Source organism: Monopterus albus, unplaced genomic scaffold (assembly GCF_001952655.1).
Source record: "Monopterus albus unplaced genomic scaffold, M_albus_1.0 scaffold18.1, whole genome shotgun sequence".
Lineage (NCBI taxonomy): Eukaryota > Metazoa > Chordata > Actinopteri > Synbranchiformes > Synbranchidae > Monopterus > Monopterus albus.
In genome coordinates this window covers 4,785,446-4,809,192 of record NW_018127898.1, presented here as the reverse complement: position 1 = coordinate 4,809,192, position 23,747 = coordinate 4,785,446, and the positions used below count along the sequence as shown (strand labels likewise).

Sequence of the window (23,747 nt, the reverse complement as noted above, 5' to 3'; positions counted from 1 at the left end):
TAAAGGCATGGCAAAGCTCTGCTGTAATAGGAGCATGAGCCTGCGTTGCACACTTCAGTATAGTAATATCCTCTAAAGCACCCTAATGTGTGCAATGCTGCAAGGTGACTGGCTGAAAACTGAAAACCTCACAAATGACAATCAATACATTGCTGTCAAGCCCTGCAGGTAGCAGCTGTAGTCCCTCCCCGGGCCAGAGTGAGCGAAGGGTGCCTGGGCTGCTAAATGCCCCAGCCTCAGAGGGACGATGGTGGAAGACTGGTAAAGATGGCGGCGCTCTCCGAGGATGGGAGGTACGGATTAAATTGTGGCCAACAGTGCGCAGACAGAGTCACCGTACTGCACGTCAAATTGACCGAGACAGCACTCAGAGCCATAGAGAGCTATCAAAATTGTATGGTGAGTGAAACAATCTTATTTCACTTTTAAACTGGCTAGCATTGTCGGACTGACACGGCTCGTCTCTGCTGGGAAGTCCAACTGCCACGCACAGTTAGCGTTAAAGCTACAGAGTTAGCTGAGCTGTTGATAGAGCTACTTTATGCTTGGATTTTTGGTGATACTAGTCTTGTGTGATTAAATTAGTCACGTGAAGTAGACAAGTGAGGCTTTGGTCTTATGTTCTGAGCAAGTTGTACGAACTGACAAATGTTTTTTTAACCTAGAAAAGTTGTTGGCAAAGTTAAACACAGATTAGCCAACGTTAACTCTATGTTAGTCTGGTTCTCCTGCGCAGCCAAGTCCCGTTTGCTCTCGTCAAACTAATATTACTTTTACCAAATCGGGGATGTGGTAATTTCATACGACTTGGCACCAGAGATGTCCTGAAAATTGTGTTTAATTGGGAAAGCTCGGGTAACAATAACCAACATAGACTTTAATTTAACGAGGGTGTATTTACGTTAGGGATAGGGTGAAAATGTAACGGTACGGGTAAATTTAAATGCAACTAAAACCATTACAGATTGGCTTGTTTAAAGCATGTCGGTGGCTGGTCATTTTAGCATGTGGTTAGAAGTTGTAGCTAACTGGAAACATCCCAGCCAGGCTCATCGCTTTATAGCTAGATATTTTTATTAATTGTAAAATGTTTATTTCAAACGAGCGGCCACACTGTACAGGATGTACCCTATATGAGAAACCGTCTCAAAAGGTTTACACAGGACAAATATTTAATCTGGGCTTGTTTGACATATTGTTTTGCATATAACCACTACTGTCAAGCTGCATCAGTGGACTTGTTCAGAAGATACAAAAATATGGCATCTGACAGCAACAAACATGGTTTTTTTGTAAAGATAGTTAAGTGCCCTTTTGTTCAATACACAATATATCAATGCACTTTCTGCTCTCAACAAACTACTTATTAAGTGTACTGTATTTTGCCCCAGAGCTTGACACGAGCCAGTCACTGAGAGGCTTTTGAAACTTGGTGTGCTAACGGGGCACAGCCTACTCCTGCAGCTTAAATATAGCATGTTGATCTTGAACTGTACAAACTGTGTAATCTTGTTGAGGTGCTACACAGGTGAACTGATCTTTAGATATCTCTGCAGTCTAGAGTTGCAGAGGACTGAAGCCAGGTTACCTGACCTTAACACTGCCAACAACACCACCATTACATAACGGGGGCTGGGTTTCCACTGACAGGGCTAATGCCCTGTCCCTTAGCATTCATGGGGCTGTTGTGTTCAGACGTCTCTGCAACTGCTTTTTATTCTACATATTGTATCTGTATATGTGCCATACACTACTCATCCCCTGTATGTGAAACCTTTGCTTCCTATTACAGATTGCCTTGAGAGAAATTCATGTTTGAAATGTGGCTATAAATCACAATTTAAGATGGTTCTTGAGTCCCATTCTGAGACATCACAGTCCATGCTGCAACCTTACTAGATGTGAAAGTGTTTGTCTGTATGCCACATTGAATGACAGTCTGCCCTTTCTTGCTGACTGGGCAGCACAAAACTGCCTGCTTTTTGTTTCTCTCTCCCGGTCGGTAGCATGCGTTGTAGCTGAACCAGTCATCAAACTGTGGAAGCTGGCTATCTTTGTCTTTCTGTGGTGATGTGAAATGTGATCAGACTGTGTGTGTATGAACTGGTTGGTGAGTAAGAGTATGTATAGTCTGGGATGGAATCAGTCGGTGCTTAGCTTTAGCTTAGCTTTAACAACCATCATTCTGAATAATCTGTATCATGTTATTTAGCAAACATATTTTAATGTAGAGAAGATGTTGAGTAAAATGAGCATTCTGTTAATCGGTTGATGTAAATCAACACTTTTACCTACCACTTCAGAAGATACAGGAAAGGCTGATTCACACTGTCCCTCTGTAGATTTAAACTCAAGTTTGGAAACACCAAGCTGCCAGTGCACCATCTAATCACAGTATGCTTTATGTGGCCAACCGTCTTTGTGCAGTACCACTGGTCTGACACTCTTTGGCCCTTATTGGTCACTTGTCCCATTGAGCAGGATAGAGTGGCCTCTTTTCATTTTCCACAAGAGCAGAGGCCAACAACACCATTGCAAAGTAAAACAAATCCTTACAGCCCTGCTCACAGTTCATCTCACGGTGCGTCAGACTGTAACCAAAACGATCTGTAGATTAATTGAGGAATAACAGGCACCTGTTTGGATAACTGATCATTCAGATGCTAAACATTCCCTAGCTCAAGCTTCTCAGTTATGAGGACATGCTGCTTTTTTGTTCTGTGATTGTGCTGACTGTCTTTAGGTTTTAGACCGCTTGTGAGACAAAACAAATGACTTGAAATTACTTTGGACTTTAGAAAACTGTGACGGGCATTTTAAAACTATTTTCAGAGACTTTGACTCCTCCCCTCAAAAAAAAAAAATCCATTTATTGACACCAATCATCTGCTGATTAATCTGTGATGAAAACAACCGTTATTTACAGCCTAGCATCAGACAGATTCGTGTTTTTGGCATAACATGACACTGTTAACACATTTCACAGTTGCATGTAAAAGAGATGATTTCTCTTTTGCATTATGAAGACACTTTACTACCTGGACACAGAAGGCATGTGCATGGTGCCAACAGTCCTCAGTGCCTCAGTGTTTACTGGTGACCATGGGTGTTTTGTTTGTGATTTCTGTTTCAACTCTTACACCCCTACTGGTTTCTTATTTTGACTTTATGCAGCATTTTTTTTGTTGGATACCCAACTAGTGTTGTTCCTACAGTGTTCCTTTGCAGCACTGATGGGATTAAACTTGTTTTTGATCACTTTCAGAATGTACCTTCTTTGCGGCCAACAATACAATTCAAGGGACTCCAAGGGGTAAGTACTTTGTTCCTCTTTGAGATTTGGGTCAGAGAAGTGATTATGTGTCAAATTGTGGAATAAAAAAACCCTTCAGTCTGTTACAGGTTGCTGGCAGCAAGCTTAATTTTACATCAGTTAATATGTTTTTTTTTTTTTTATGTTTTCATTCACTGAATGTGCTGAGCTGGATTCATTATTCACTGAGATGCTACTACTTGAGTGTCTTAGAGGCAATAAAACCACGGACTCTTTCTGACTTGGTCAAGTTAGCTACTCAAATATGGCTCGGTTTTGTCACCAATATTGTAGCATGATCACATATGTGCCACTTGTTTATGGTGCAAGTATAAAAAAGGCAACAAGGCATCATCCAGAAGATGGCCACCCTAGAGTCTTTTTCTGCCAGGTTTTTCATTAGCAGGACTTGTAAGTTGTAAAAGAGGTTAGCTTTGAATGATTTATGCTCTGTATGCTTGCTTTGGACAAGATTTGTATTGCTTCAGAAAATCATGATTGGAATTGGAGCAGATGTTGTTTGTGTCTGTCTGCTGAGCTGTTCAGAGAGGCACATGCTATTTGTAGTCCATGATGCACCTGGCTTACATGCAGCCTCCCCTTAGTTGCTGAGACCTCAGAGACCTTCCTGTTTAGTGCTAGCTCCCATGTTGTTCATATCAAACCCCACAGCTCAGATATAGAAGTGCCTCTATACAGTATGAGTTTAAAAACAAACTGTATGGAGAAAAGCCAGGGGAGGCTTGAAAGTGTTAAGCATATGGCAGTTTTATAATCATAAATTAACTAGATGAATTTCATTGTCCATCTTGGTGGTTCATCTCAGACACTCAAGTATAAGTTCTAATTGTGTGAATGTTTTTTACAGCACATTAAAATTCCCAAGACCCATTCCTCCTCGGACGCCTTCCACAATTTTGATTTTTATCTGTCTAATGTTGGCAAGGACAACCCTCAGGGAAGCTTTGAGTGCATCCATCAGTATGTGTCGAGGTAATGGTAATCACCAGTCAGCTGAATCACACGTTACTGTCTTGTCAAACATTGCTGGAGGATGATCCTCTCTGTCTCACATTGCTTTCTCTTTAGCTCAGGGCCCTCACGCCTGGCATCACTGGCGACAGTACAGGACAAGATCACAGTATGTGCCACTAATGACTCCTACCAAGTGACCCGGGAACGCATGACGCAGGCCGTGGAGGACACACGCGAACGTGGGACCAAATTCATCAAGCCTGGGGGCCAGTACAGAGGTAATGACAACCGCTACAGTCCGATGCCAGGATTTTGTTTATTAAAAAGCTTTGTTTTTATTATTAAAATGTTCATTAATTAAGATGTCAAGTTATGCAGATAGTATCTGGACTATTTATATATAAAAAAAAAAAAAAGCAGCGAGAGAGGGGACAAAATATGAATGAGAAAATGTAAGTACAGTAAGACATGAAACTGAAATATAACTATTTGGATATGTACTAAAATAGAATAACTCCCTGCAGATTCTCTCTATTTTGGAAACGGGTGACAGGTGTCTCCATGTATCCTTTAAAATGCACTAAATAGCTGAGATTGTGAACATATCGTTATAGATGTAACAGTCATTTTTGTATGCACAAAACAAAGCCAACTGAACCACCCTTGTAGTCCACCATAGTCTGTTAGATCTAAACCCTTGTCAGAGACTTCCTTGGTTAAATCAGAAGTGTGGCTCAGTTCACAGAATTTTCTGCATAATTTGCAGTCTCCTCAGGCCAGGTTTTCTCAGCCCTGGGGACAGATTTGCATACACTGGCCCACACTGAAACAGTGAAACGAGAGGAGCAGCAGAGAAACCGTTGTGGATAGGAGCTTCAGGCAGCTGCTTTGGCGTGAGCACCTCATCTATTAATGCAAAAGGGGCCTTTAGTGTCTGGTCCTCACAGGCTGTTAATTTCAGGTAAATGTCTCAAGCTTGGATTTTTATCTTTGGCTGTAGCCTGTGACTTTTAATGAAAGCCACACAGCCATGGTCCTTTAGAATACAGTGGCATTTAATTTTCTAAGTTACTATACTCTGTGGTTCAGTGGGTAGAGCAGTCATCTCCCAACCAGAGGGTCAGAACTTCGAATCTCTGTGCCTGCAGTCCACGTGTCGAAGTGTCCTTGGGCAAAACACTGAACCCTCATGTTGCTCCCGATGATTAGAGCCATCGGTTGAGTTGGCACCACAGATGGCTGCCTCAGTTCTGTACTGGAAACAAATTCCTTGTGTGTAACATACTTGGCCAAATAAAGGTGATTATCCTTATCCTCTTCTTCTCTAGTACAGAATGACAGTTTCTGAAAGAGAAGACATTTTCCTACAGCAGTCATTGGTCTGTTAAGCCCCTTTCAGACATGCACTCTTTTCCGTTAATCTGACATCTGAATATGTTGGCTCCATGGCTGAAGAAGCACCCCAGTCACTTTTTCATAAAAGCCACGAAGCCAGTCATACTAAGTCAGACCTAGTACCATTTATGTATCGCTTCAGCGTCACACAAGTTTAAACTGCATGCTGTCACGTTAACAGATGGGCACACACAAGTTGACCATGGTCTCATGCGTATGGCAAATATGAGAGTACCATGGCTCTCTTCATCACAGTTGTGGGTATATCTGAATGAAGCCATGAGGAACATTAATGCAAATGTCACCCATATCTGAATGATAGAAGGTGTCCTTTTACGGCTTGATGAAGTCGGCAGCGTTGGCATGCTATGTCTGAAAAGGGCTTTAGAGAACACAAAGCGTGGGGGTTTACACCATCTCACGTTGCTCCTCGTCTGTTTCTTGACAAGCCGCGAGTTCCTATCTCTTCCTCTCTCTAACCTTAATCTCTTAAAAGGCTTTAGAATATCATCATACCTGCAAAGAGGTGTAAGAATATGTGCAGGCAGTCACAGCTCAGCAGCACTGAACAAGTGTCCTGGGTCTGTTAGACACTTTTATGCATAGTTGTGTCAAAGTATTTCGACTTGGCATTTTTCACACTTCATTGTGTTGTAGATTTAATTTTAAATGGATGAAATTGTCATTTTGCCCATCGCTCTCTGCTCAATAAAATGACAAATGTTTTTTGAAAAATTTGCAAAAACTAAAATCTTTTTTCAGGACTTTGTAGAAGCCTCTTTGGTGGTGATTACTGCTTCAGTTCTTCCTGGGTAACTCAACAAACCAAAAATTGAATGTAGCTTGATGGACAAAAATTAATCTACTAAATGAAGTATACAAAAAGTGAAGAGGTCTGAATACTTTCTGAAGCAAGTGTAAAGCAATTTTTCAAACTGCTTAGGAGTCCAGTGTGAAGTGTAGTTTAGAAGTAGCCTGTATGCCTTGTGACTGACTTTGGTCTTTGGCTTTAACAGTGGGTAACTTTGGAGCCTCCTGCTTCAAAAACCTGAAAGTAAATGTACGTGGCATGACAAAAGCAGGTCGTTTCTGACCAAAATGTGTTTAAATTGAGATCTGAGGAGCCACTCTTCAATTTTGCCTCTTGTAAACTTTAGATTAAGTTACCAAGGTTCATTTGAGGTTGGCTTGGGTGAAATACTCACTGTAGAGAACTAGGAAGCTGGAGACAGCAATGTTTTTCCTCCATTTTGTTTAAAATCCTTTCACGTTGTGCAGTGGAGCAGTGCACAACTCTGTGCTTTGATTTCTAGTAGAATCGAGATGATCATGATTGGCTGTTGCTCACACTGCGTCAGAGGATATTTATATAAAGTTGTGTTCCTCAAATGTAATAGACAAGCAGAAATGCGCAGGAGGTAAACAGGAGAGTCGTTGGATAACCTGCTGCCATTTTCTGTCAAAATGAGGTGTTCAATGTTGTTTTAACCTTATGTCTCTAGGAAAGCAAGTCCATATTCGTAAGCCTGCACCGTCAGCCCCAGAGGTAGTCCCAGAGCGCAAGCGTTCCACACCCATTAACCCAGCCAACACCATTCGCAAGTGCCTTTCCAATAACCCCGTATCCCAGCGGTCATTCCGGGACCGCATCATACACCTGCTCGCTCTGAGGTCCTACAAGAAGCTGGAAGTGCTTGCTCGTTTACAGCGTGATGGTATCAACCAGAAGGACCGAAACTCACTTGGGACCACCCTGCAACAGGTACTGATGGGCATGTTTTCTGTGAATACTGAGACTTAAAGTGGAAGAACCCCAGACATAAGTATTTACATGTCCTCATTTAAAATTCAGCAGCAATAACATCAGTTTTTGCAAAAAACTATATTTTGGTATTTGGCACAAGTACCTTTGTTGTTCAAATGTTTATTTGGATCCCAGTGTTCCACTTACCCTTCTTAAACATGAGATACACGTAGGTACACAAATCTGCCTGAGGAAACTGGTTCCCAGCATAAAGGTTTCATTCCCTTGTACAAGAAATGAGCCTTTTAGTCGTTAACCATTTGCATGCACAGATGTCTGGTCAGCACAGGAAATGTGAAGTTTCCATTTGTGAGTTGTAGTTCTCGTGCTCTCAGTGGGTTTACTTTGAAACTGTGTGTCCTCACAAAACAGGTGGCGAACCTGAACCCCAAAGACAACACATACTCACTGAAGGACTTCATTTATCGTGATGTCCAGCGGCACTGGCCTGGCTACTCTGAAGATGAGAAGTCCCAGGTTGACCGCATCCTGGCTCGGTACAGAAATGTCCATTTGCATCTCAGTCTATAAATCCAATTATCTGTTCTAGTTTAGTGATGGGTTGCCTCCCTGAGGGATGAAGGTAACCATTTTTGTAAAGTGGCTACTGTCAACTTGAAGTAATTTTTGTTGCAGTGGATCCCAGTGTTGATCAGAAATATTAGATGAATGTTTTTTGCCCAGAAACTAACTTTACTGTAAAAACACCAATTTTGACAAGCACTGTGCTGCTCTATCTGTTGCCAAATACTAGAAAAATGTTGTATTCTGCAGCGGTTCTCTGAGTTTATGTGTTTTGTTCTTCTGCATCAAGAATCTATCATGTTAAGGGAATAGCTCATTTGGTTCACCAGTAGGCTTTATTTTTTCATATTATAATGTGCACAGCTATGCATTTTAATGCACTTTAACATGTTCACATGTTGAACATTTGGCTTCCACATAAACACCTGCAGATTCTATTTGACATTTTAGATCTTGCATAGTTTACATACATGTTTGTTAGCTTTGTCGTCTTCTTTGCCTTTGTTGGCACATGTCAGGCTACAGCTGCTGTCCACAACAGGAAATGTATAAATTATTATGAAAGTAATAACTTGTGTACTACATGAGTAGTGAGTTTTAAGTATGAACACTTGGGAACTGCATAGACTTGCTTTAATAAACATATGACTTTGTCAGCAGGCCCTAGAGTAATGAGAGCTGAGCGCTGGCCCTTAACGTGGCCCATCTGTTACAGTTCCCCACTGACATAACTTTCCTTTTTTTTTTAAACAGCAAATTAGGTGTTCCTACTGAAACGCACTCATCAAGCAGTTCTCCCAAAGACAGTGTTCCCACATCCCCCAAGGTATCTGCACAAATAAACAGTAATGCACAATCCCACACTGAAGGCTTTTTTTTTTTTTGGCTAACTTCTGGATGCGTTCTTACAGAAGCGTGAGCCAGACTTTGACTTCATTGATCCTAGGGTGCCCAAGAAAACCCGCATCTCCCACCTCAGCAATCGAGGGCCAGCTGCATCTTCCTCTGACCACCGTGACAGTGAGGGCAGCCCCAGCTCTAAACACTCGTCCTTGCCCTCCAACATCGCCTCGGGCCCTCCCACCCATCTCCCCATCTCATCTCACCCTCCTGCACCCTCTCACCAGCAGCCCAGCCCAGCCTCCAACTCTAACTCTCCCAGCACCCCAGAGGGCTGTGGTACACAAGACCTGCCCATGGACCAGAGTTCCTCCTGCAGAGATCCGTCACCCAGTCCCTTCTCCTCTGACAGAACCCTGCAGGAGCGTTATCGGCACCCTGCCCCCGTCCCCAGACCAGCCTCATCTATCCCTTCTCCTTGCACCTCGTTCGTCACCAGCTCCACCTTGTTCACCAGTACCCCTGTAAATAAAGAAAAAAAGAAATCCAAGAAGCACAAAGATCGAGAGCGGGAGAAAGGGAAATGGACTGGTGCATCAGAGCAGGCTGAGGAGAGTCGTAAAGCCACAAAGACGTGCAGTGCTGAGGAAGTGAACAGAGAAGTTATCAACAAGAAGCCGCACAAAGATCAAGGTCCATTTGCCTTAAATGATCTGCTTCACTGAACTAAATGTCTCAAGACTTGCATGAGCATAACAGGTTTTTTTTTCTTCATTGCATGTTTAGCCCATTTATTGCCCCTCATGTACACCTCACTACTATCCATCATCTCCCAACTTGCAACTCTGAAGCCTCACTTCAAAAATTCTTTTTAAAATTAATTATTTAAATTTCTTTCTTCCCCATTGTCGGTCAGTTACTTCAGCGGGGTGTTGAAATTTTAGCTGGTACTGACGAGTTCTGGAAGTGAAGCTAACAAGTCAGGAGCGCTTGACTTTTGATATTTCACATGAATTATTTCTAGTGCATGCATCATTTACTGTGGATTTTGATGTATATTTGCATTTGGGGGTGGGGGAAATAGCTGACCCCACCATCACTCAGTGGAAAAACAAGATAATCCTAAGCAAATGCATTGAAATAGAATCTGAAGCTTTCTTTGTCTTTTAAACAATTTTTGGAAGTAGAACATTTGTGCCTTTTGGATTTTACCTGTGTTATCGCTGCAGTTAGGCATGTGGCGGTTCTGTGCACTCCAGGTGATCAGTGCAGTGTTTACATTTGAATGCTTTCCTCTCTCCTCTCAGACTCTTCAGACAAAGAGAAACCAGTCCAGTCCACTGAATTCTCTTCCACAGTGGAGATGCCAGACTATGTAGTGTGAGTAACCTTGAAGTCTTTGTTCTTCTCAAGAACACAAAATGCTGAAACATTTAATTATCATTAAACAGACACAAGCTTGTGCATTAGGACCCAGGAAGTGCAGTAGTAAACGCATTTAATTTGTGATACGGTTTTTTTTTTCTTTCATTACTGCACTAGGACTATGTTGTACTTGCCATGTCAGTAACATGTGCAGGGAGTGAGTTATCAGAAATGGACGAGCTCAACAGATGTCAGGTTCCCAGACCTTTTAAATACTGTGACGAGTGAGAGCAGTGTATTCAAAATGAGGACAACTGAGGAAACGTTTGCGTATCTTAGAATGCAAGTTTATACCTTCACGTGACTGAACAGTTTTTACTGAATTAAATGTGGGTGTGGAGCTGAATTCCCTTTGCCGTGTTCACAGGAAGTACATGCCGTTGGTGTCTGTGGACCAGCGACAGAGCTACAAAGATGACTTTAATGCAGAGTATGATGAGTACCGCCACTTGCATGCCCATGTGGAGAGCATCACCCGCCACTTTACCCAGCTGGACGCCCAGTGCCGCAAGCTGGCACCTGGCACCAAAGAGTACCAGGTCATACAGGAACAAATATCTTGACTGCACTACATGTTCTTAAATGAACATTTTTGTGTCACCTTAAGTTGATGCATTCCTGTGAGGTTCTTGGTTAGTTATTAGGTTACTTGCAGATTACAACCAGGACTGAACCAGAATCATGAAAAAATGTTGAGGTGGGATCATTAGAATGAAATGAAGGGTTTGTCTGTTAGTCCACTGGTGGCAAACTGTTGTTCCACACAGGGAGCAAGAGGTGAAGATAATGTTTAATAATTGGCAAAAATGATTACTGCTGTTACTTTCTCTGGTTGCAACGTTGGTGAATGTAGAGTATGTTGCCTGTAGTATTAAGGAAATGCATGCATTTGCATTAACTGACTTTTTTTTTGTCTTTACAGAAGGCGCAAGAAGAAGTCTTGAAAGAGTACAAAAAGATGAAACAAGTACGTACTTTACAGACTTCTGTCTGGTTGGTTGTAATCAGCTATACGTTTGCTGCACAGCAGGAGCTGCTGCCAGGGTGGTAGCTGTAGCCTGACATTATGTGCCTGTTTTCTTTTACAGCACAGCCCCAACTACCACAAGGAGAAACAGCGATGTGAGTACCTGCACAACAAGTTGGCCCACATCAAGCGGCTTATAGCTGATTTTGACCAGCGCAGAGCCCAGGCCTGGTGCTGAGAGCAGCGTCTTCAATGATCAGTGCTGAAACAGAGTGTTGAACCAGGCGAGGGTGTCCACCTGGCTCTTATTTATTAACACCCTATTCCTTATTTCACGTTCCCTTCTTCATTTCTTCCTCCTCTATCTTGAGTTTTGATTCCACAGGCTTCTTTGTTGTCTGCAATTTTGAAATTCTTACTTTGACTTTTACCCCTGTCTTTTGTTTTCTTGTTTTTTTTTTTTCCCACCTCAATGAGATCCTGTGGACTTTCATACCACTGGAGCAGTGGAAGGAGATGCCTACATGTGTGAAGGGGTTTAAGAATAAACTTAATCTTTAAAGGACTTTATTGTGAGGCAAGACAGAACAAAAAAAAAATTTTTTTTGAGCAGCAGAGGAAATATTAACACATATTTAAGTAAAAATAGAAAGAGGGAGATCTATTTATTTCATACTTGTAGTGCAAAAGAAGAGTCTGCAGATGATATATTTAACTTTTCTTGGAAACTGCAAAAAAAAAAAGTGCCACAGGCCTTAAGTGTTTTGACTTTGTGAAGCCATTTTACTTGCGAGATCCATTGTCATCTCACTTAGCAATGATGTCTCTACTGGCTCATTTCCTCTCTTTTCATACATACCTGTCCTGGATAACCTTGCTGAAGAAGGGGGAAGTGAGACAGGAGGAGAAATCACTTGAGCTAAGTGAGAAGCAACAGTGTGCATGGATCTTAAATTTAGTTGTAATGGCCATGTGGGGTAGTGAGGGCGGGGTCCCCTGGGGCCAGTATTCCCTGCACCAACAGTGTTTAGTGTTCATGGTGCATCATGGGTGCCTTAAAGTGTTTACGCTCAAATGCGTCACATTGGGCCGACCCTCAGGGCCCACAGATTGCACAGAGGAACTACAACTACCTGGAAACAGGTTGTGTGAATGTGCATGTCTGAGTGGTGGAAGAGGGAGGGGGATGTCAATTCTGGAAGGAGTGTTGTAAATTCAGTGTGTGTGTGTGTGTGTGTGTGTGTGTGTGTGTGTGTGTGTGTGTTGTCTGTTCTGTGGAGTAAGGATGAAAAGAAAAAAGCAGAAATGTGTAGTGGGGGGGATGAGAGAGAGAGAGAGAAACAAACAATAAAAGCTGCTACAGTGTTTGACCAGCCAGTGCGCTCAGGATCGATCTGGCTGGAGTAGCAGTACCTGATCTGAACTGAAGAGATGTTGATGATATTTACTTTCCAGAATGGTTGGTTTCTAAACCCTGGAAAGGATCACGGCCACCTCTTCAGCTTTATCCTGCAGCAAACGGTCTGTTTCTGTTTAGAGAGAAGCAGTCTGTTTTGCATATTTTGGTTGTGGCATCGTGTCAGTCAGTCTCTGCAGTAGACTGGCTGTTCTGGTCAGCTGTCAGAATCAGCATAATTACAAATTTAGCTTAACTGGCTTGTTGTATCTCAAGTTATTTTAGAGACAGAAAATCAGCACTTGATATTGGAGGTGCCACAACAGCAGATACAAAATGTCCATGGGAGCTCAGGCTCTACTCGAGATTTCCGCACAGATGTCTGGGACAGGATCAGTGTTTTTGGTTCATTTCCCAGGGAGTTTAGACATAGAGGGCCACTCCAACAAGCTGATGTTGGGCGCCACAGCTGTCTGTCACCTTTGTCTTCCTCACCGCCTTGCAAACGTTTGTCTTAATGAAAAACGGATTTAATTCAGTGCATTCTAAACATGAATGTACCTCAAATTATTTGATCAAAAATCTTAGAGGAAGTGAGATGAAAATGCCCTGGCAGTGTTTGATCTGAGAAACCATTGAAAATGTGAATTTTGAGTGAAATCTGCTCCTGCCCTTCTGAAAATGTGCAAGATATTTGAATAAAATCAATTTAGTTTTACCAAGAAGTGTTTGTCCTCTTTTGTTCTTTGTGGTTTCCAATGACCAAAATGTCAGTTTTATAATGACTAAATAGCAGATATGATGCTCTCACCCCAAATAAATGCAAGATTTGAAGGTACAGCAGTGAGCAATTACATAGACAGTTTTGGATTACCATTGGATTATAATTAAACTGGATTTTGTTCAGTGTCTTCCTTCAGTCTTTGTTGATTATGGAAAATCTGAAGTCTAGTGTACTGGAACACTGATGGAAAAGGTGCCCCCCCATGGATCGGCCTAGCTTTTCCAGCACATCCCACAGATGCATGATCGGATTGAGATCTGGGGAATTCAGAGGCCAAGGCAGGGCCTTGAACACCTCATCATGCTCCTGGACAGTTTCTGCAGTGCGGCAGGAGGCGTTGTTCAGAAGGGGTGTACTTGGTCTGCAGCAATGTTTAGCTAAGAAATGCGAGGACCCAAGGTTTCCCAGCAGATCCGGAGCATCGCACTCTTACTGAAATGCACATTGGAAACGATAATTGACTTCTGGGCTTAAATTTTCTCACAGTTTAACTAATGTAGTCCAGCTGAGATCTGGGCATAATGTGGCTGTAATGACAAAGCAACTTCGGAGGCAGGCTGATGAGGTACAAGATGTTCCTCTGGTTCTCAAACAGTAACGTCATGTTCCAGTCCAGTAGAGCCATCAATACTTTTCAGTCAGCAGAGAAAATAGAGGGAAAGCGAGAAGGAGTGAGCTGAGGAGTCACATTTTATATATGTCAGGTCTGTTGCAATAGAGATCTTGATCTCACTGAGATTTACTCCCTCAATGTGTGTAATTTATAAACTGTCTAAGCTAGTATCGCTTTAAAAAGGAAAGGACAAGCCTTCCGCGTCATCCTGATTAACTGACAGCAGCAATCATTTCCTTCGGTGCGTCCTGTGGCTGGTGAGAATGGCGCAGCAGTTTGTGGAGGCTCAAATCAAAGGAGACAAGGTGGTCCTGTTCATTAAGCCCACATGTCCGTACTGCATTATGGCCCAAGACGTTTTGTCCAAATACAAGTTAAAACCGGGACATTTGGTGAGCGTGGATATAAGTAGACGCAGCGACATGGGCAGGGTGCAAGACTATTTCCTGGAACTTACCGGAGCTCGCACGGTAAACAAAGTTGCTTTGTCATACTGGGCCAACGGGAAAACAGAGGAGTTTAAGGGTGTGTGCCACATGTAATTATACGTGTCTTCCAGAGAAGAGCTCATTGTATCCTCTCATAAGTCACATCAGAGGCGAAAAGTAAAGTGAGTGTGCTTGTAAATGCTGCAAACAGTTTCTATTTATCAAAGTAGATCTATAACGAAGACATAGAGCGTATAAGGGGAAACGATGTCCGTTTGTCCTAAAAATTAAATATCCAACAGAGAGCCTGGTAAAATTTCTGACATAAGACCCAATACTGCCATCAGTCATGCCACTGATTTGCAGCATCCCCCAGGATGGTCTGATGCCCAGAAATGTGGAAGGACTTAACAGGATGGCCAGACCTCCAATGGGAGACAGATGTGTATATCATCATATTGCCTAACCCTATGTATGTGCCATCCAGATCAATGGCTGCATATTTACCAGTTTGGGCCCTGTTTTCCTTATGTTGACTGAATGTAGGTTCCACGTGTGTTCATCGGTGAGGTATGTGTTGGAGGTTGTGATGCTGTGGAGGAGCTGCACAACAATGGAAAACTGGAGGGCATGCTGCAGGCTATTGGAGTCCTGCAGTGACCTGCTCCAAACTTCCAGGTACAGGACATTGCACAGACTCACACACAGTGCATCTTTCACATACCTTGTACTGCACACACTCTTATAGACTAGACTATTTTGGTCCCTCAGAAGATCCAGGATAAGTTATTGTATCAATAATTTAGCACCAGTAAGCTCTCATTACTATGGAAAAAGACTAGACTAAATGAAAGGCAATGCCTGGGGTGGTGCTCACAGAGAGAAGTAATTACCTGGTGGTAAAGACAGGTGTAAACCGCACTGTATCATATTCCGATGGAAATGTTCAGATGGGTGGCAAACAAATTAAAAACACAATGAACATGGGTGCTTTCACACAGGACATTGATGTGTGTCCTGGCCATGCCATTATCCTCTGCAAATATAACAAGGTTCTCTTTCATTAATCAGACTGTAACCACAAACCGCAAACATTCACCGTGAGTCTGTGTCAAGGAGCATTTAAATTGTTCTGGAAGTTCAGGGTAGTTTTATGTTTGTTCTTTTAATTTGTCACCCATCTGACTGTAAAACAAGTCCACCTTTCCGAGGAAACAGGGCAGAGACACAGCTTATGGCGCTCAACAGGAATGCAACCCAACACTTGTACACCTGACTGCGCCTGTACAACACTGTAAAAGCTCAGCAGAGGCGTTCATGGAGTCTGGTATATTCATTCTAAAACGTCTTTATTTAAAGTCAGACATCATGTTATCTACAGTTTGTACAGCACTGGCCCAGTGACTGGGTGTGGATGCAGCAGTGGGGCACATGCCGTTTCACAGTCCAGTGTCTCAGCTGCTGTTTACAGACAAATTTTGTAACAGTAGATTATGTCAGCATTTCTTACCACATACTTTGACTGCTGCGGTGTAGCAGCAGGTTAAATATGCATCTACTGGTTAAAGATAACAACTGATATCAATGTTGTCAACGTCTCACAGTGGTGTCTTTCTTGTACTGTATACACAGCCTGCTGCTCCACTTCAGCTAAGATACTGCATGACTGGATACATACAGTTACATACAGGTATGTCAGCTTTTAATGACCAATGCTGAGCCACTGAATAGGCTCCAAGTGCCACTACTTTTCTGTTTTGCTTTCATTGTGTTGAGCATGTATCTGACACAGGAAGTTGTTCTGTCCTCTTGAACTGCAGTTTTTATGATTCATTATCTTTTAAACAGCACTGAACACTCACCTGTAAAACAGTATGACCCAGCTGACTTTACTGTAAATGTAAAAAAAAAACAAAACAAAAAAAAACAAATGTCCACACACAATAGCCTATAGTTTACAAAAGTAATTGCAGCACCAATAAATCATAGTCTCATTATAAATTAAAAATAGGATAAAATAAATATTGTGTTTCCACCCAGAGGCATTGTGGTTCAATCATACCAACTTCTTTTGGTTTTGTTTTTTTCCACCTAAATCTTTGTACACCTTCTGTATACATAATGCTACAAAAGGCCTTTTTATGTGACAGAGACAGCCCATTACTGTTTATTATTGCAAATCTATGAGGAATAGTTCTAACATTATTTCATAATGACCTGCAAAGGAAGTTGTGTAAACGTCCGGCTGATGGGTTTTAAATTAAGTTTAAAAATACACTTTTTCTGGATTTGATTTACAGCACACTTCATTTTCTTACAGGCCATGTGTAGTTTGAGAAATTTTTTTTAAGACATTTCTCAGTGAAAGTAAGATGTCCTCATTGGACACAGGCCATAACCAGATTGTATTCTATCTCATGTAGTAATCAAATCAGTCTGGCTCTGAGACACTCACTGATGCTGCATTATAGATCTGAAAGAATCTAATCAAAGAGCTGTCATTGAATTGGTCCAGCTCATATGCTAAACAGAGCTAGTTAGATTACAGATGAAAATGAGCATGACTGTGCTACCAGTTGCTTCTCGCTCTGTGTTAATGTAACTCAGCTGAAATACTCACTGAGCTGCTGAAAGTTATTTTAGTTTAAGAATGCTGTGTGTGTGCATGTTCACAATTTCTTGAGCCAGCAGGACATAGATGCATCAAGATGGGCTGAATTTAAGACGGAGCAGTCCTGTGTCCAGGTGCTGAGAGGATAACAAACCACTTCAGCACAATTTCTTTCCTGTTGACTCAGCCTGAGGTCACCTTAGCTGTTATTGCAGTTTGAAACAGTCTCCAACATGATCCAACAGACATGTGGTCATTTAATATATCTGTTATTGTGAGGGAGCCATTTTGTGTCACTGTTCATCTTCAAGATCCACCATGTTGCATCAGCCAATAGACCTAATCTTTCGTAGAGCTTCTGGCTAATGGCCAGATAGTCTTATTAAATTCATACTAGGTTTAAGAGATCAGTCATTTTGTATTGCCCATGTTGGTATAGTCATGAAAAGGATACGCCATTTCTCTAGCAAAAGAGAGGGGTGCCACAGCAGGGTATGTCACTGCTCAAAGACACTGTCCTGTTGGTAAGGAGTCTAATGTCGTTTTCTTCTTCACTAGTGTCCTGAGCATCAGCCCACCATCCATCAAATGAACAGAAAAACAGATTTCCTCTGTCTGTTTCCTCTCATACTGATGACCAGTCTCCCCTCTGTCATTATTCTCTCCCTGGCTTTTCCCATCTTCTCTCCCCCGCTGTTTCTCACAGGGTTTGGCTGTCCAGGGGTGGGGGTCACATGACTGTGCAGCGGGACTTCCGCAGTTTGCGCCGTCGCTGCTGGTATTCGCTGAGCTCCTGCAGGTAGCCTCTGGACGGCCAACGAAGCCTCTCCACTTGCTCATGCTCCTCCTCTACAACATACACAAGGACAAAGACATACAACTGTAATTTACTGCAAACACAGCTAATGACTAATTTGCTGATAAAACCATCACAGCTAGATACACTGCTTGGCATGCACTCACAGATACACATACAGTAATACCTTCTTGGACTGTTGCCACGAACACAGTCGTCAATGCTGTAATATATCTGCTAAGGGTTTGTTTACACCAACAAACAACTTAAGACCAAGAAGACCAATGGTGATCAGTCATGTGCTCTCTGCTTATTCTGCACTTTGATTCTGCTTGTGCCCTTCTGTACCCGTCAAATGACCTTAAATCAATCTCGTGTGTATGACTAATGATTACAATAAAATGTGCCTCTGCTACTAACTGAAGCAGTGGTGCTGTTAATCTTTGAGATTACCCTGTCTTTTACTGCTTTTACATGGCCTTTTAAATTCATAAAACTATAACAAACAAGCAGCAATTTGGAGAATTATATACAACACAAGCATAAACATGCATCATTAAGCATAAACAAATAAGAGTCAGCACTACTCTGAAGGCCTGAAAGCTCACAGCCTGCTAATAACTGAATACTGCAATACTGCACTGTATAGTATTACAGCATAAAATACAGAGGTTTTCACAGGTATCTGTGGCACACACAAGATGTATGGTCACATTTTATGAATTAGGCAATGTTGGTAAGATTTGCTTTATGTCTGCTAAAGTCTTCGTAAGGAGGAAATACTCCAACCTGGGCCATAGGAATTGATTACAAGCCATTTTATTTTTCTGTAGTAGGACAAATGTTCCTAGTTTTCGCCAGCAAGAGGCAGTGTGGCACTTTGATTCTGCAATGAGCACTCTGAAAACTTCCTCATTTTGCTGTACTGAACAGAAGTCTGCTGAATGTCTCCCAGCTTGTGGAGTAATTTTCCTGTGGCCTGGCATGACAACAATGCCATTAGCATTGCTTTAATTTTGTTCAAGTGGCTCCATTACATTTATTTTTGAGTTCGTTATCATTTTTCCTAGTACAAACATATTATTCAAGTTGTTTGCTATGGGTTTGAGATATTGTACTACCAGAAATAGCCTGTCAGAAAGCAGTGAACCTTTGTAGCATGGGTGTCATTTCGGAAATTCACACGATGCTAGTGCAGCATACTAGTTTCTCTGTCAGTGAGCAAGTGGATAATGCATGTATTAATACTGGAACATAAAAGAGTATTGTAACTGTTTGCTAGCAGAATATGTTGTAGCGTTCTACTTGTTCAGTGTTTCATGGTGCTATATGTTTTTTTGCATTTTGTCAAGAGGTGGCGCTCGTGTCCTAGAATGACAGTGATACAGAGAAGGTTTACAGATGTACAGGAAGTCAGGGGATATTCTGTGTACAGGGCAAGGAATAAAAAAAAAGGCCTGCAACAATAGCACCACTAGTGTCGTCTGTCTGGTTTGTTCGTCATGTGCAAGCCACAGAAGTCTTATATGGTGTCAGAAGTTCGCTGTACCGGCTGCCAGCTAAGTCAGATGAAGGATGGATACATCACGTATCTTTGCACTGCACATGGAGTGGGATTCTCCCACTCAAGTATCCTTGCACTGCACATGGAGTGGGATTCTCCCAGTCTACCTGATGCATACACCTCAAAGTCACTCACAATAACAAGTAAATTGCATCCAAATAGAAAAGGAGTTATTTGTTGTTTTGTTTGGGTGTAAGCATCTCCACGGTTACATCTATGGTAAGAAGGTCATTGTCGAGTCAGACCACAAGCCACTTGAGTCCATCTTAAGAAAGCAGATCTCTGATGCCCCAGCACGCTTGCAATGAATGCCATTACAGCTTCAGTGGCACGACAGAGATCCACCACCACCCTGGAAAAGACATTCCCGTAGCAGACGCACCGTCTCGGAAGCCGTTGCTGGACTATGACAACACATTAAACAAGGGAATGAATGAACAGGTTCACTCTGTCATGAACAGCCTGCCAGTAGGTGACAGAAAACTTAGAGATAAAAGCAATTACAGAGGACCCCCAACTCACACTGCTGAAACAAACTGCAGACAGGATGGGCAGAGACGAGGAGAAGATGTCCCCCCTGCCCTCTTCAACTACTGGAACTCTACAGATGAAATAACACACTATCATGGAATATTGTTCAAATGGGTCTAAATCACTGTGCCCTTTGCTCTCAGACAGAAAATGCAAGCACATTCACACTGGACACATGAGGATTGAGAGGAGCAAGCAAAGAGCAAGAGACGTTCTTTTCTGGCCCCACATGGGGAAGAATATCACAACCACAGTAGAAAATTGTTCCATATGCCAGGAACGACGGGCTTCAACCCCCAAAGAGCCACTCATCTCTCATCAGATTCCCAACAGACCAGGCTGACCTGTTCACGTTGAACGGGGAGGACTAGTAGTTGTTGATTACTACAGTCGATTCTTCGAGTTGGAGAAGCTACACTCTATCACAACAGGTGCAGTCACAACAAAGCCGCAAGTTATTTTTGCAAGGCACAGAGTGCCAGAAAAGCTCATCTCTGACAATGGGCCTCAATATAGTTCACAAGACTTCAGAGCTTTCGCAGTCTCATGGGACTTCAAGCACATCACATCAAGCCCCCATTATCCCCAAAGTAACGAACTGGCAGAAAGGACAGTGAGAAATGCCAAATCCACAACAGGTAAAGCTCGGGCCCAGGGCGTTATCCCTACCTGGCTATAAGCCAGTGAGTGTGAGTGTGTGTGGTTGTCTGTCTGCATGTCGGCCCTGTGATGGACTGGCGATCTGTCCAGGGTGGACCCCGCCTCTCGCCTATTGTCATTTTAAGAAAATACCTTTTCACTTCTCCCAAAGTTCTTTGAATTGATTTTCTTGAAATCTGAAGGAGAAAGTGATTCTTTCCAATACAAAAATTTCATAAATCATATATTAAACCTCTATAGTAGGGGTGTCTGGTACAAGATAATTCTTGGCAGTTACTTTCACCAGCTAAACATTTTATACCAAATAGATAATGGATTTAGTATCATTAAAAGTTGAGTATGAAAAGCCAGAGAGTCAAAACGTATAAGATTAGACGGTGATTACTCGTATTCCATTTGTAATTAATTGGCAAACACCGTGTTTATACCTCTTGGATTTTTTAAAAGTGTTGGCCATTTGACATGAAAAGCCTGGCACTCAGCATTTCTCTGAGACAGATGCAGCCTAACCTACATTTGGTTTGCTGGAGAAGCCCGGAGGCGCTCTGATTTAATTATCTGAAACTCTTGGAATCAGCAGTTTAATTTCACTATAAATCAGTGTAGCAATTTCAGTTTGCATAACCATCACACTTACAAGGCCTATTTAAAAGTGAAACACACTGACCTGAGAGCTCCAGGAAGTCAGGCTTGTGACTGAAGATTAGGTAGTTGTTAGCGATGAAGTGGAGGAGCCAGATGTACAGCTGCTCTGCATTGTGGCACTGAGGAGCAAATGAAACGGAGACAGCATGCCACATAATTCTTGTCTCCGAGAATTAATGCTTAACAACAGAATATCTATTGCAGATGGAGGTTTACAGCAGCTGCAGGCCAAAAGATTAAGCTTTTGGGCAATTTTTAGACAAATCATTATACAACTATCATACAAAGTATTTTCATTTGTTGGCTGAAGGTCATGTCAACTTATAATGAAGGTCTAATCGCTTTACACAGACAGGTTGTCTCCCTCATGTTCACCTCTCTCTCACCCTTTTTCACCTTTATGCTAAGTTGCACTGACCTTTGCTCTGCGGAGTAGTCGAACCACGCTGATACCTGTTGATGCCAGCTCTCTACTGGGCATGCTCTGAAGGTAAGCGCACACACAGACCTCGCACAGGTGCTGCAGTCGTTTCACCTGGTACATCTCAGCGCAGACCAGTACAGCCATGGCCTGCAGAACACTGGCTGGACACACAAACACACACAACACAGTCTACGTTTCTATTACACTGAAATCAAAGGTTTCAAAGCTCATGCTGAATTCAGGAAAGTGTTTTTATGATTACTGCTCAAAATGTCAAATTGGAACAGAGCCACACTGACACTGCCCCACAAAGCTTGAAACAACCAGCAATGAAAGTTCTTCCCATTCACACAAAATGAGAAAGTGCTGAACAAAAGTCAAATCCACCAGTCCTAGAAGGTAAAGCAGCTTCCTGCACTTAACATTGGACAATAAACTTCTAGCTGGTTAGTTTGCACAGCCTGCTGTACACAAGGTAAAAAGCATACTGGCATGGTTGAATGCTGGGCCTGCAGTATTAAAAAGTGGCTGGTGAACATGGTGGAGCATTTAGCTAAAAAGCAAGACATTTCTTTTAAGGGGAAATTTAAAGGAGGCTGAAAATGGACTGAAACAAGGCTCCAAGGGACGCAGGTGTAAAGTTTGATAAGACATTCACCGTATGAACATCATGAGGTGACACACTGTCAGTGTTGTATTTATAACTTGTTCCACTGTCCTCCAAGTTGCCAGAAATAAATAAAAAAAGTTGTATAATGCAGCTTTAAAAGGAACATTAATTAAAATTAGAACTGACAAGAAAAAGACAAGATGGGCAGTCAGTTTATAAACAACATGTGCCTCACTTTGTCACTTTCCACTCGGTGCAGTCTACAGTATCTCCTCTATGTCATACCTCAGGTTGCACCATCATGTTACTGAAAAGCCAACTAATTTCATGTCAGCCTTTAAATAAAATCTAATTATTTTTGAGTTTACTAGTCAAATCATGTATAGTAAAAATTATTTTCTCATTGCTGTTTCTAAGCTGTCAGGTGACATTCTTACATGCACACATGCAACAAATGTCAAACAAGCAATGTCAGTCCTGTCAAATCTGACTACTCCTGACATAACCTGACTTCTGTCATGCATATCAGTCAGACACCACCTTCAAACACCCCCCCTACCCCTGTGAACATATGGCCTCTGTCAGACTGATGCTCATACAGGGGGGTTTGTTCTTTTTTGGCACCCAAAACATTAATTTAGCATAAAGAAATATTCTGATCTGAAGGAAATAATTATGTAATGATACTGAAAAGGAAGATGAGAGCCACAGTTATAATTAATGTTGTGCCTCTGTGACAATGATATTGAGTTTGGCTTTATCTATTAATGATGGAACAAAACCTATTGTTTATATACTCATCTGTAGTTGTATGGCTTAATCCTAAAGGAGCTGCAACTGTGATGTCATCATGAATGTCATGAAATGACACACACACAAGTCCCTGCATACACTACTGCAAAAGCTTGTCATTCAAAACTGCATTACCAGTTTCTTACCACTAGGGGGCAGAAACAACCATAACAAGAAATTTGAGGATGAACGTTTGAATACGATGATTATAATGCTTGTGGTCTGTGGTTTGGAGAAAGACCTCACATTATTAAAGGAAAACCCAACAAATCCCCCTTGAGCAAGCACTTGGTGACAGTGGAGAGGAAAAACCCCCTTTAACGAAAAAAACCTCTGACAGACCCCGGCTCTTGGTGGGTGGCCTTCTGCCTCCACCAGGTAGGGTGAGTGGATAGAGGAGAGAGAAAAGAAAAGAGTCGGGACACAACGAACACAAAACAACCAAGAGATGAATCAGACTCAGTGAAGTGATTAACAGTGGCTGGAACAAAGAAGAAGACTTATTGTGCAGTGGAGACAACAGGGAGGAAGAAGGTGGAGCCAAAGTGGATTGTTTCTCTGTGTCACCTATTGATGCGGTGCTATGAGGCTGGTCGGTGGGGTCATCAAATCAGAAGATGGCCACTCAGACAAGGAAAGTGAGAGGACA

General features: G+C 42.2%; 3 protein-coding genes across 7 annotated transcripts in view; 2 read left to right on the top strand and 1 right to left on the bottom strand.

Annotated features, from left to right (window-relative positions):
- Nucleotides 1-144: 144 nt before the first annotated feature.
- ell2 (elongation factor for RNA polymerase II 2) lies at nucleotides 145-12,515 on the top strand. Of its 2 annotated transcripts, XM_020592922.1 has the most exons (12): nucleotides 145-399; nucleotides 3,266-3,313; nucleotides 4,182-4,306; nucleotides 4,403-4,566; nucleotides 7,186-7,445; nucleotides 7,860-7,984; nucleotides 8,766-8,838; nucleotides 8,924-9,545; nucleotides 10,160-10,232; nucleotides 10,645-10,816; nucleotides 11,200-11,244; nucleotides 11,366-12,515. In XM_020592922.1, exons 1-12 carry the CDS (start codon nucleotides 226-228, stop codon nucleotides 11,480-11,482), a joined length of 1,998 nt encoding a protein of 665 aa, XP_020448578.1. In that variant the 5' UTR covers nucleotides 145-225; the 3' UTR covers nucleotides 11,483-12,515. The 2 variants fall into 2 exon arrangements, with proteins under 2 accessions (XP_020448578.1, XP_020448579.1); XM_020592923.1 differs by lacking the exons at nucleotides 10,645-10,816; nucleotides 11,200-11,244; nucleotides 11,366-12,515 and adding an exon at nucleotides 10,395-10,518 and having other exon boundaries at nucleotides 146-399.
- A 1,647-nt stretch (nucleotides 12,516-14,162) lies between these two features.
- On the top strand, nucleotides 14,163-18,319 carry glrx (glutaredoxin (thioltransferase)). 2 transcript variants are annotated; one of them, XR_002274367.1, is made up of 4 exons: nucleotides 14,163-14,507; nucleotides 15,012-15,143; nucleotides 16,098-16,155; nucleotides 17,783-18,319. XR_002274367.1 is itself a non-coding variant. In XM_020592823.1 (3 exons), exons 1-2 carry the CDS (start codon nucleotides 14,301-14,303, stop codon nucleotides 15,123-15,125), a joined length of 321 nt encoding a protein of 106 aa, XP_020448479.1. In that variant the 5' UTR covers nucleotides 14,168-14,300; the 3' UTR covers nucleotides 15,126-15,143; nucleotides 17,783-18,319. The 2 variants fall into 2 exon arrangements, 1 of the variants encoding a protein (XP_020448479.1); XM_020592823.1 differs by lacking the exon at nucleotides 16,098-16,155 and having other exon boundaries at nucleotides 14,168-14,507.
- The window catches only part of rhobtb3 (Rho related BTB domain containing 3), a 30,761-nt gene continuing 23,175 nt past the window's right edge, over nucleotides 16,162-23,747 (bottom strand). For 2 of the 3 annotated variants that reach the window (XM_020592821.1, XM_020592820.1), the window contains exons 11-13: nucleotides 21,691-21,857; nucleotides 21,295-21,391; nucleotides 16,162-17,925 (exon numbers count right to left, since the gene is read on the bottom strand). In XM_020592821.1, the coding sequence (XP_020448477.1) occupies nucleotides 17,807-17,925; nucleotides 21,295-21,391; nucleotides 21,691-21,857 (383 nt within the window). In that variant the 3' untranslated portion in view covers nucleotides 16,162-17,806. Of the gene's footprint in view, nucleotides 17,926-21,294; nucleotides 21,392-21,690; nucleotides 21,886-23,747 lie in introns of those variants that run through there. The other variant, XM_020592822.1, reaches the window with a different exon arrangement.

Coding starts and splice junctions, on each gene's coding strand:
- ell2 (XM_020592922.1), top strand. CDS start 226: ATGCCCCAGCCTCAGAGGGACGATGGTGGAAGACTGGTAAAGATGGCG. Junction 4,307..4,402: donor ATCCATCAGTATGTGTCGAG/GTAATGGTAATC, acceptor CTTTCTCTTTAG/CTCAGGGCCCTCACGCCTGG. Junction 7,985..8,765: donor GTTGACCGCATCCTGGCTCG/GTACAGAAATGT, acceptor TTTTTTAAACAG/CAAATTAGGTGTTCCTACTG.
- glrx (XM_020592823.1), top strand. CDS start 14,301: ATGGCGCAGCAGTTTGTGGAGGCTCAAATCAAAGGAGACAAGGTGGTC. Junction 14,508..15,011: donor AACTTACCGGAGCTCGCACG/GTAAACAAAGTT, acceptor GACTGAATGTAG/GTTCCACGTGTGTTCATCGG.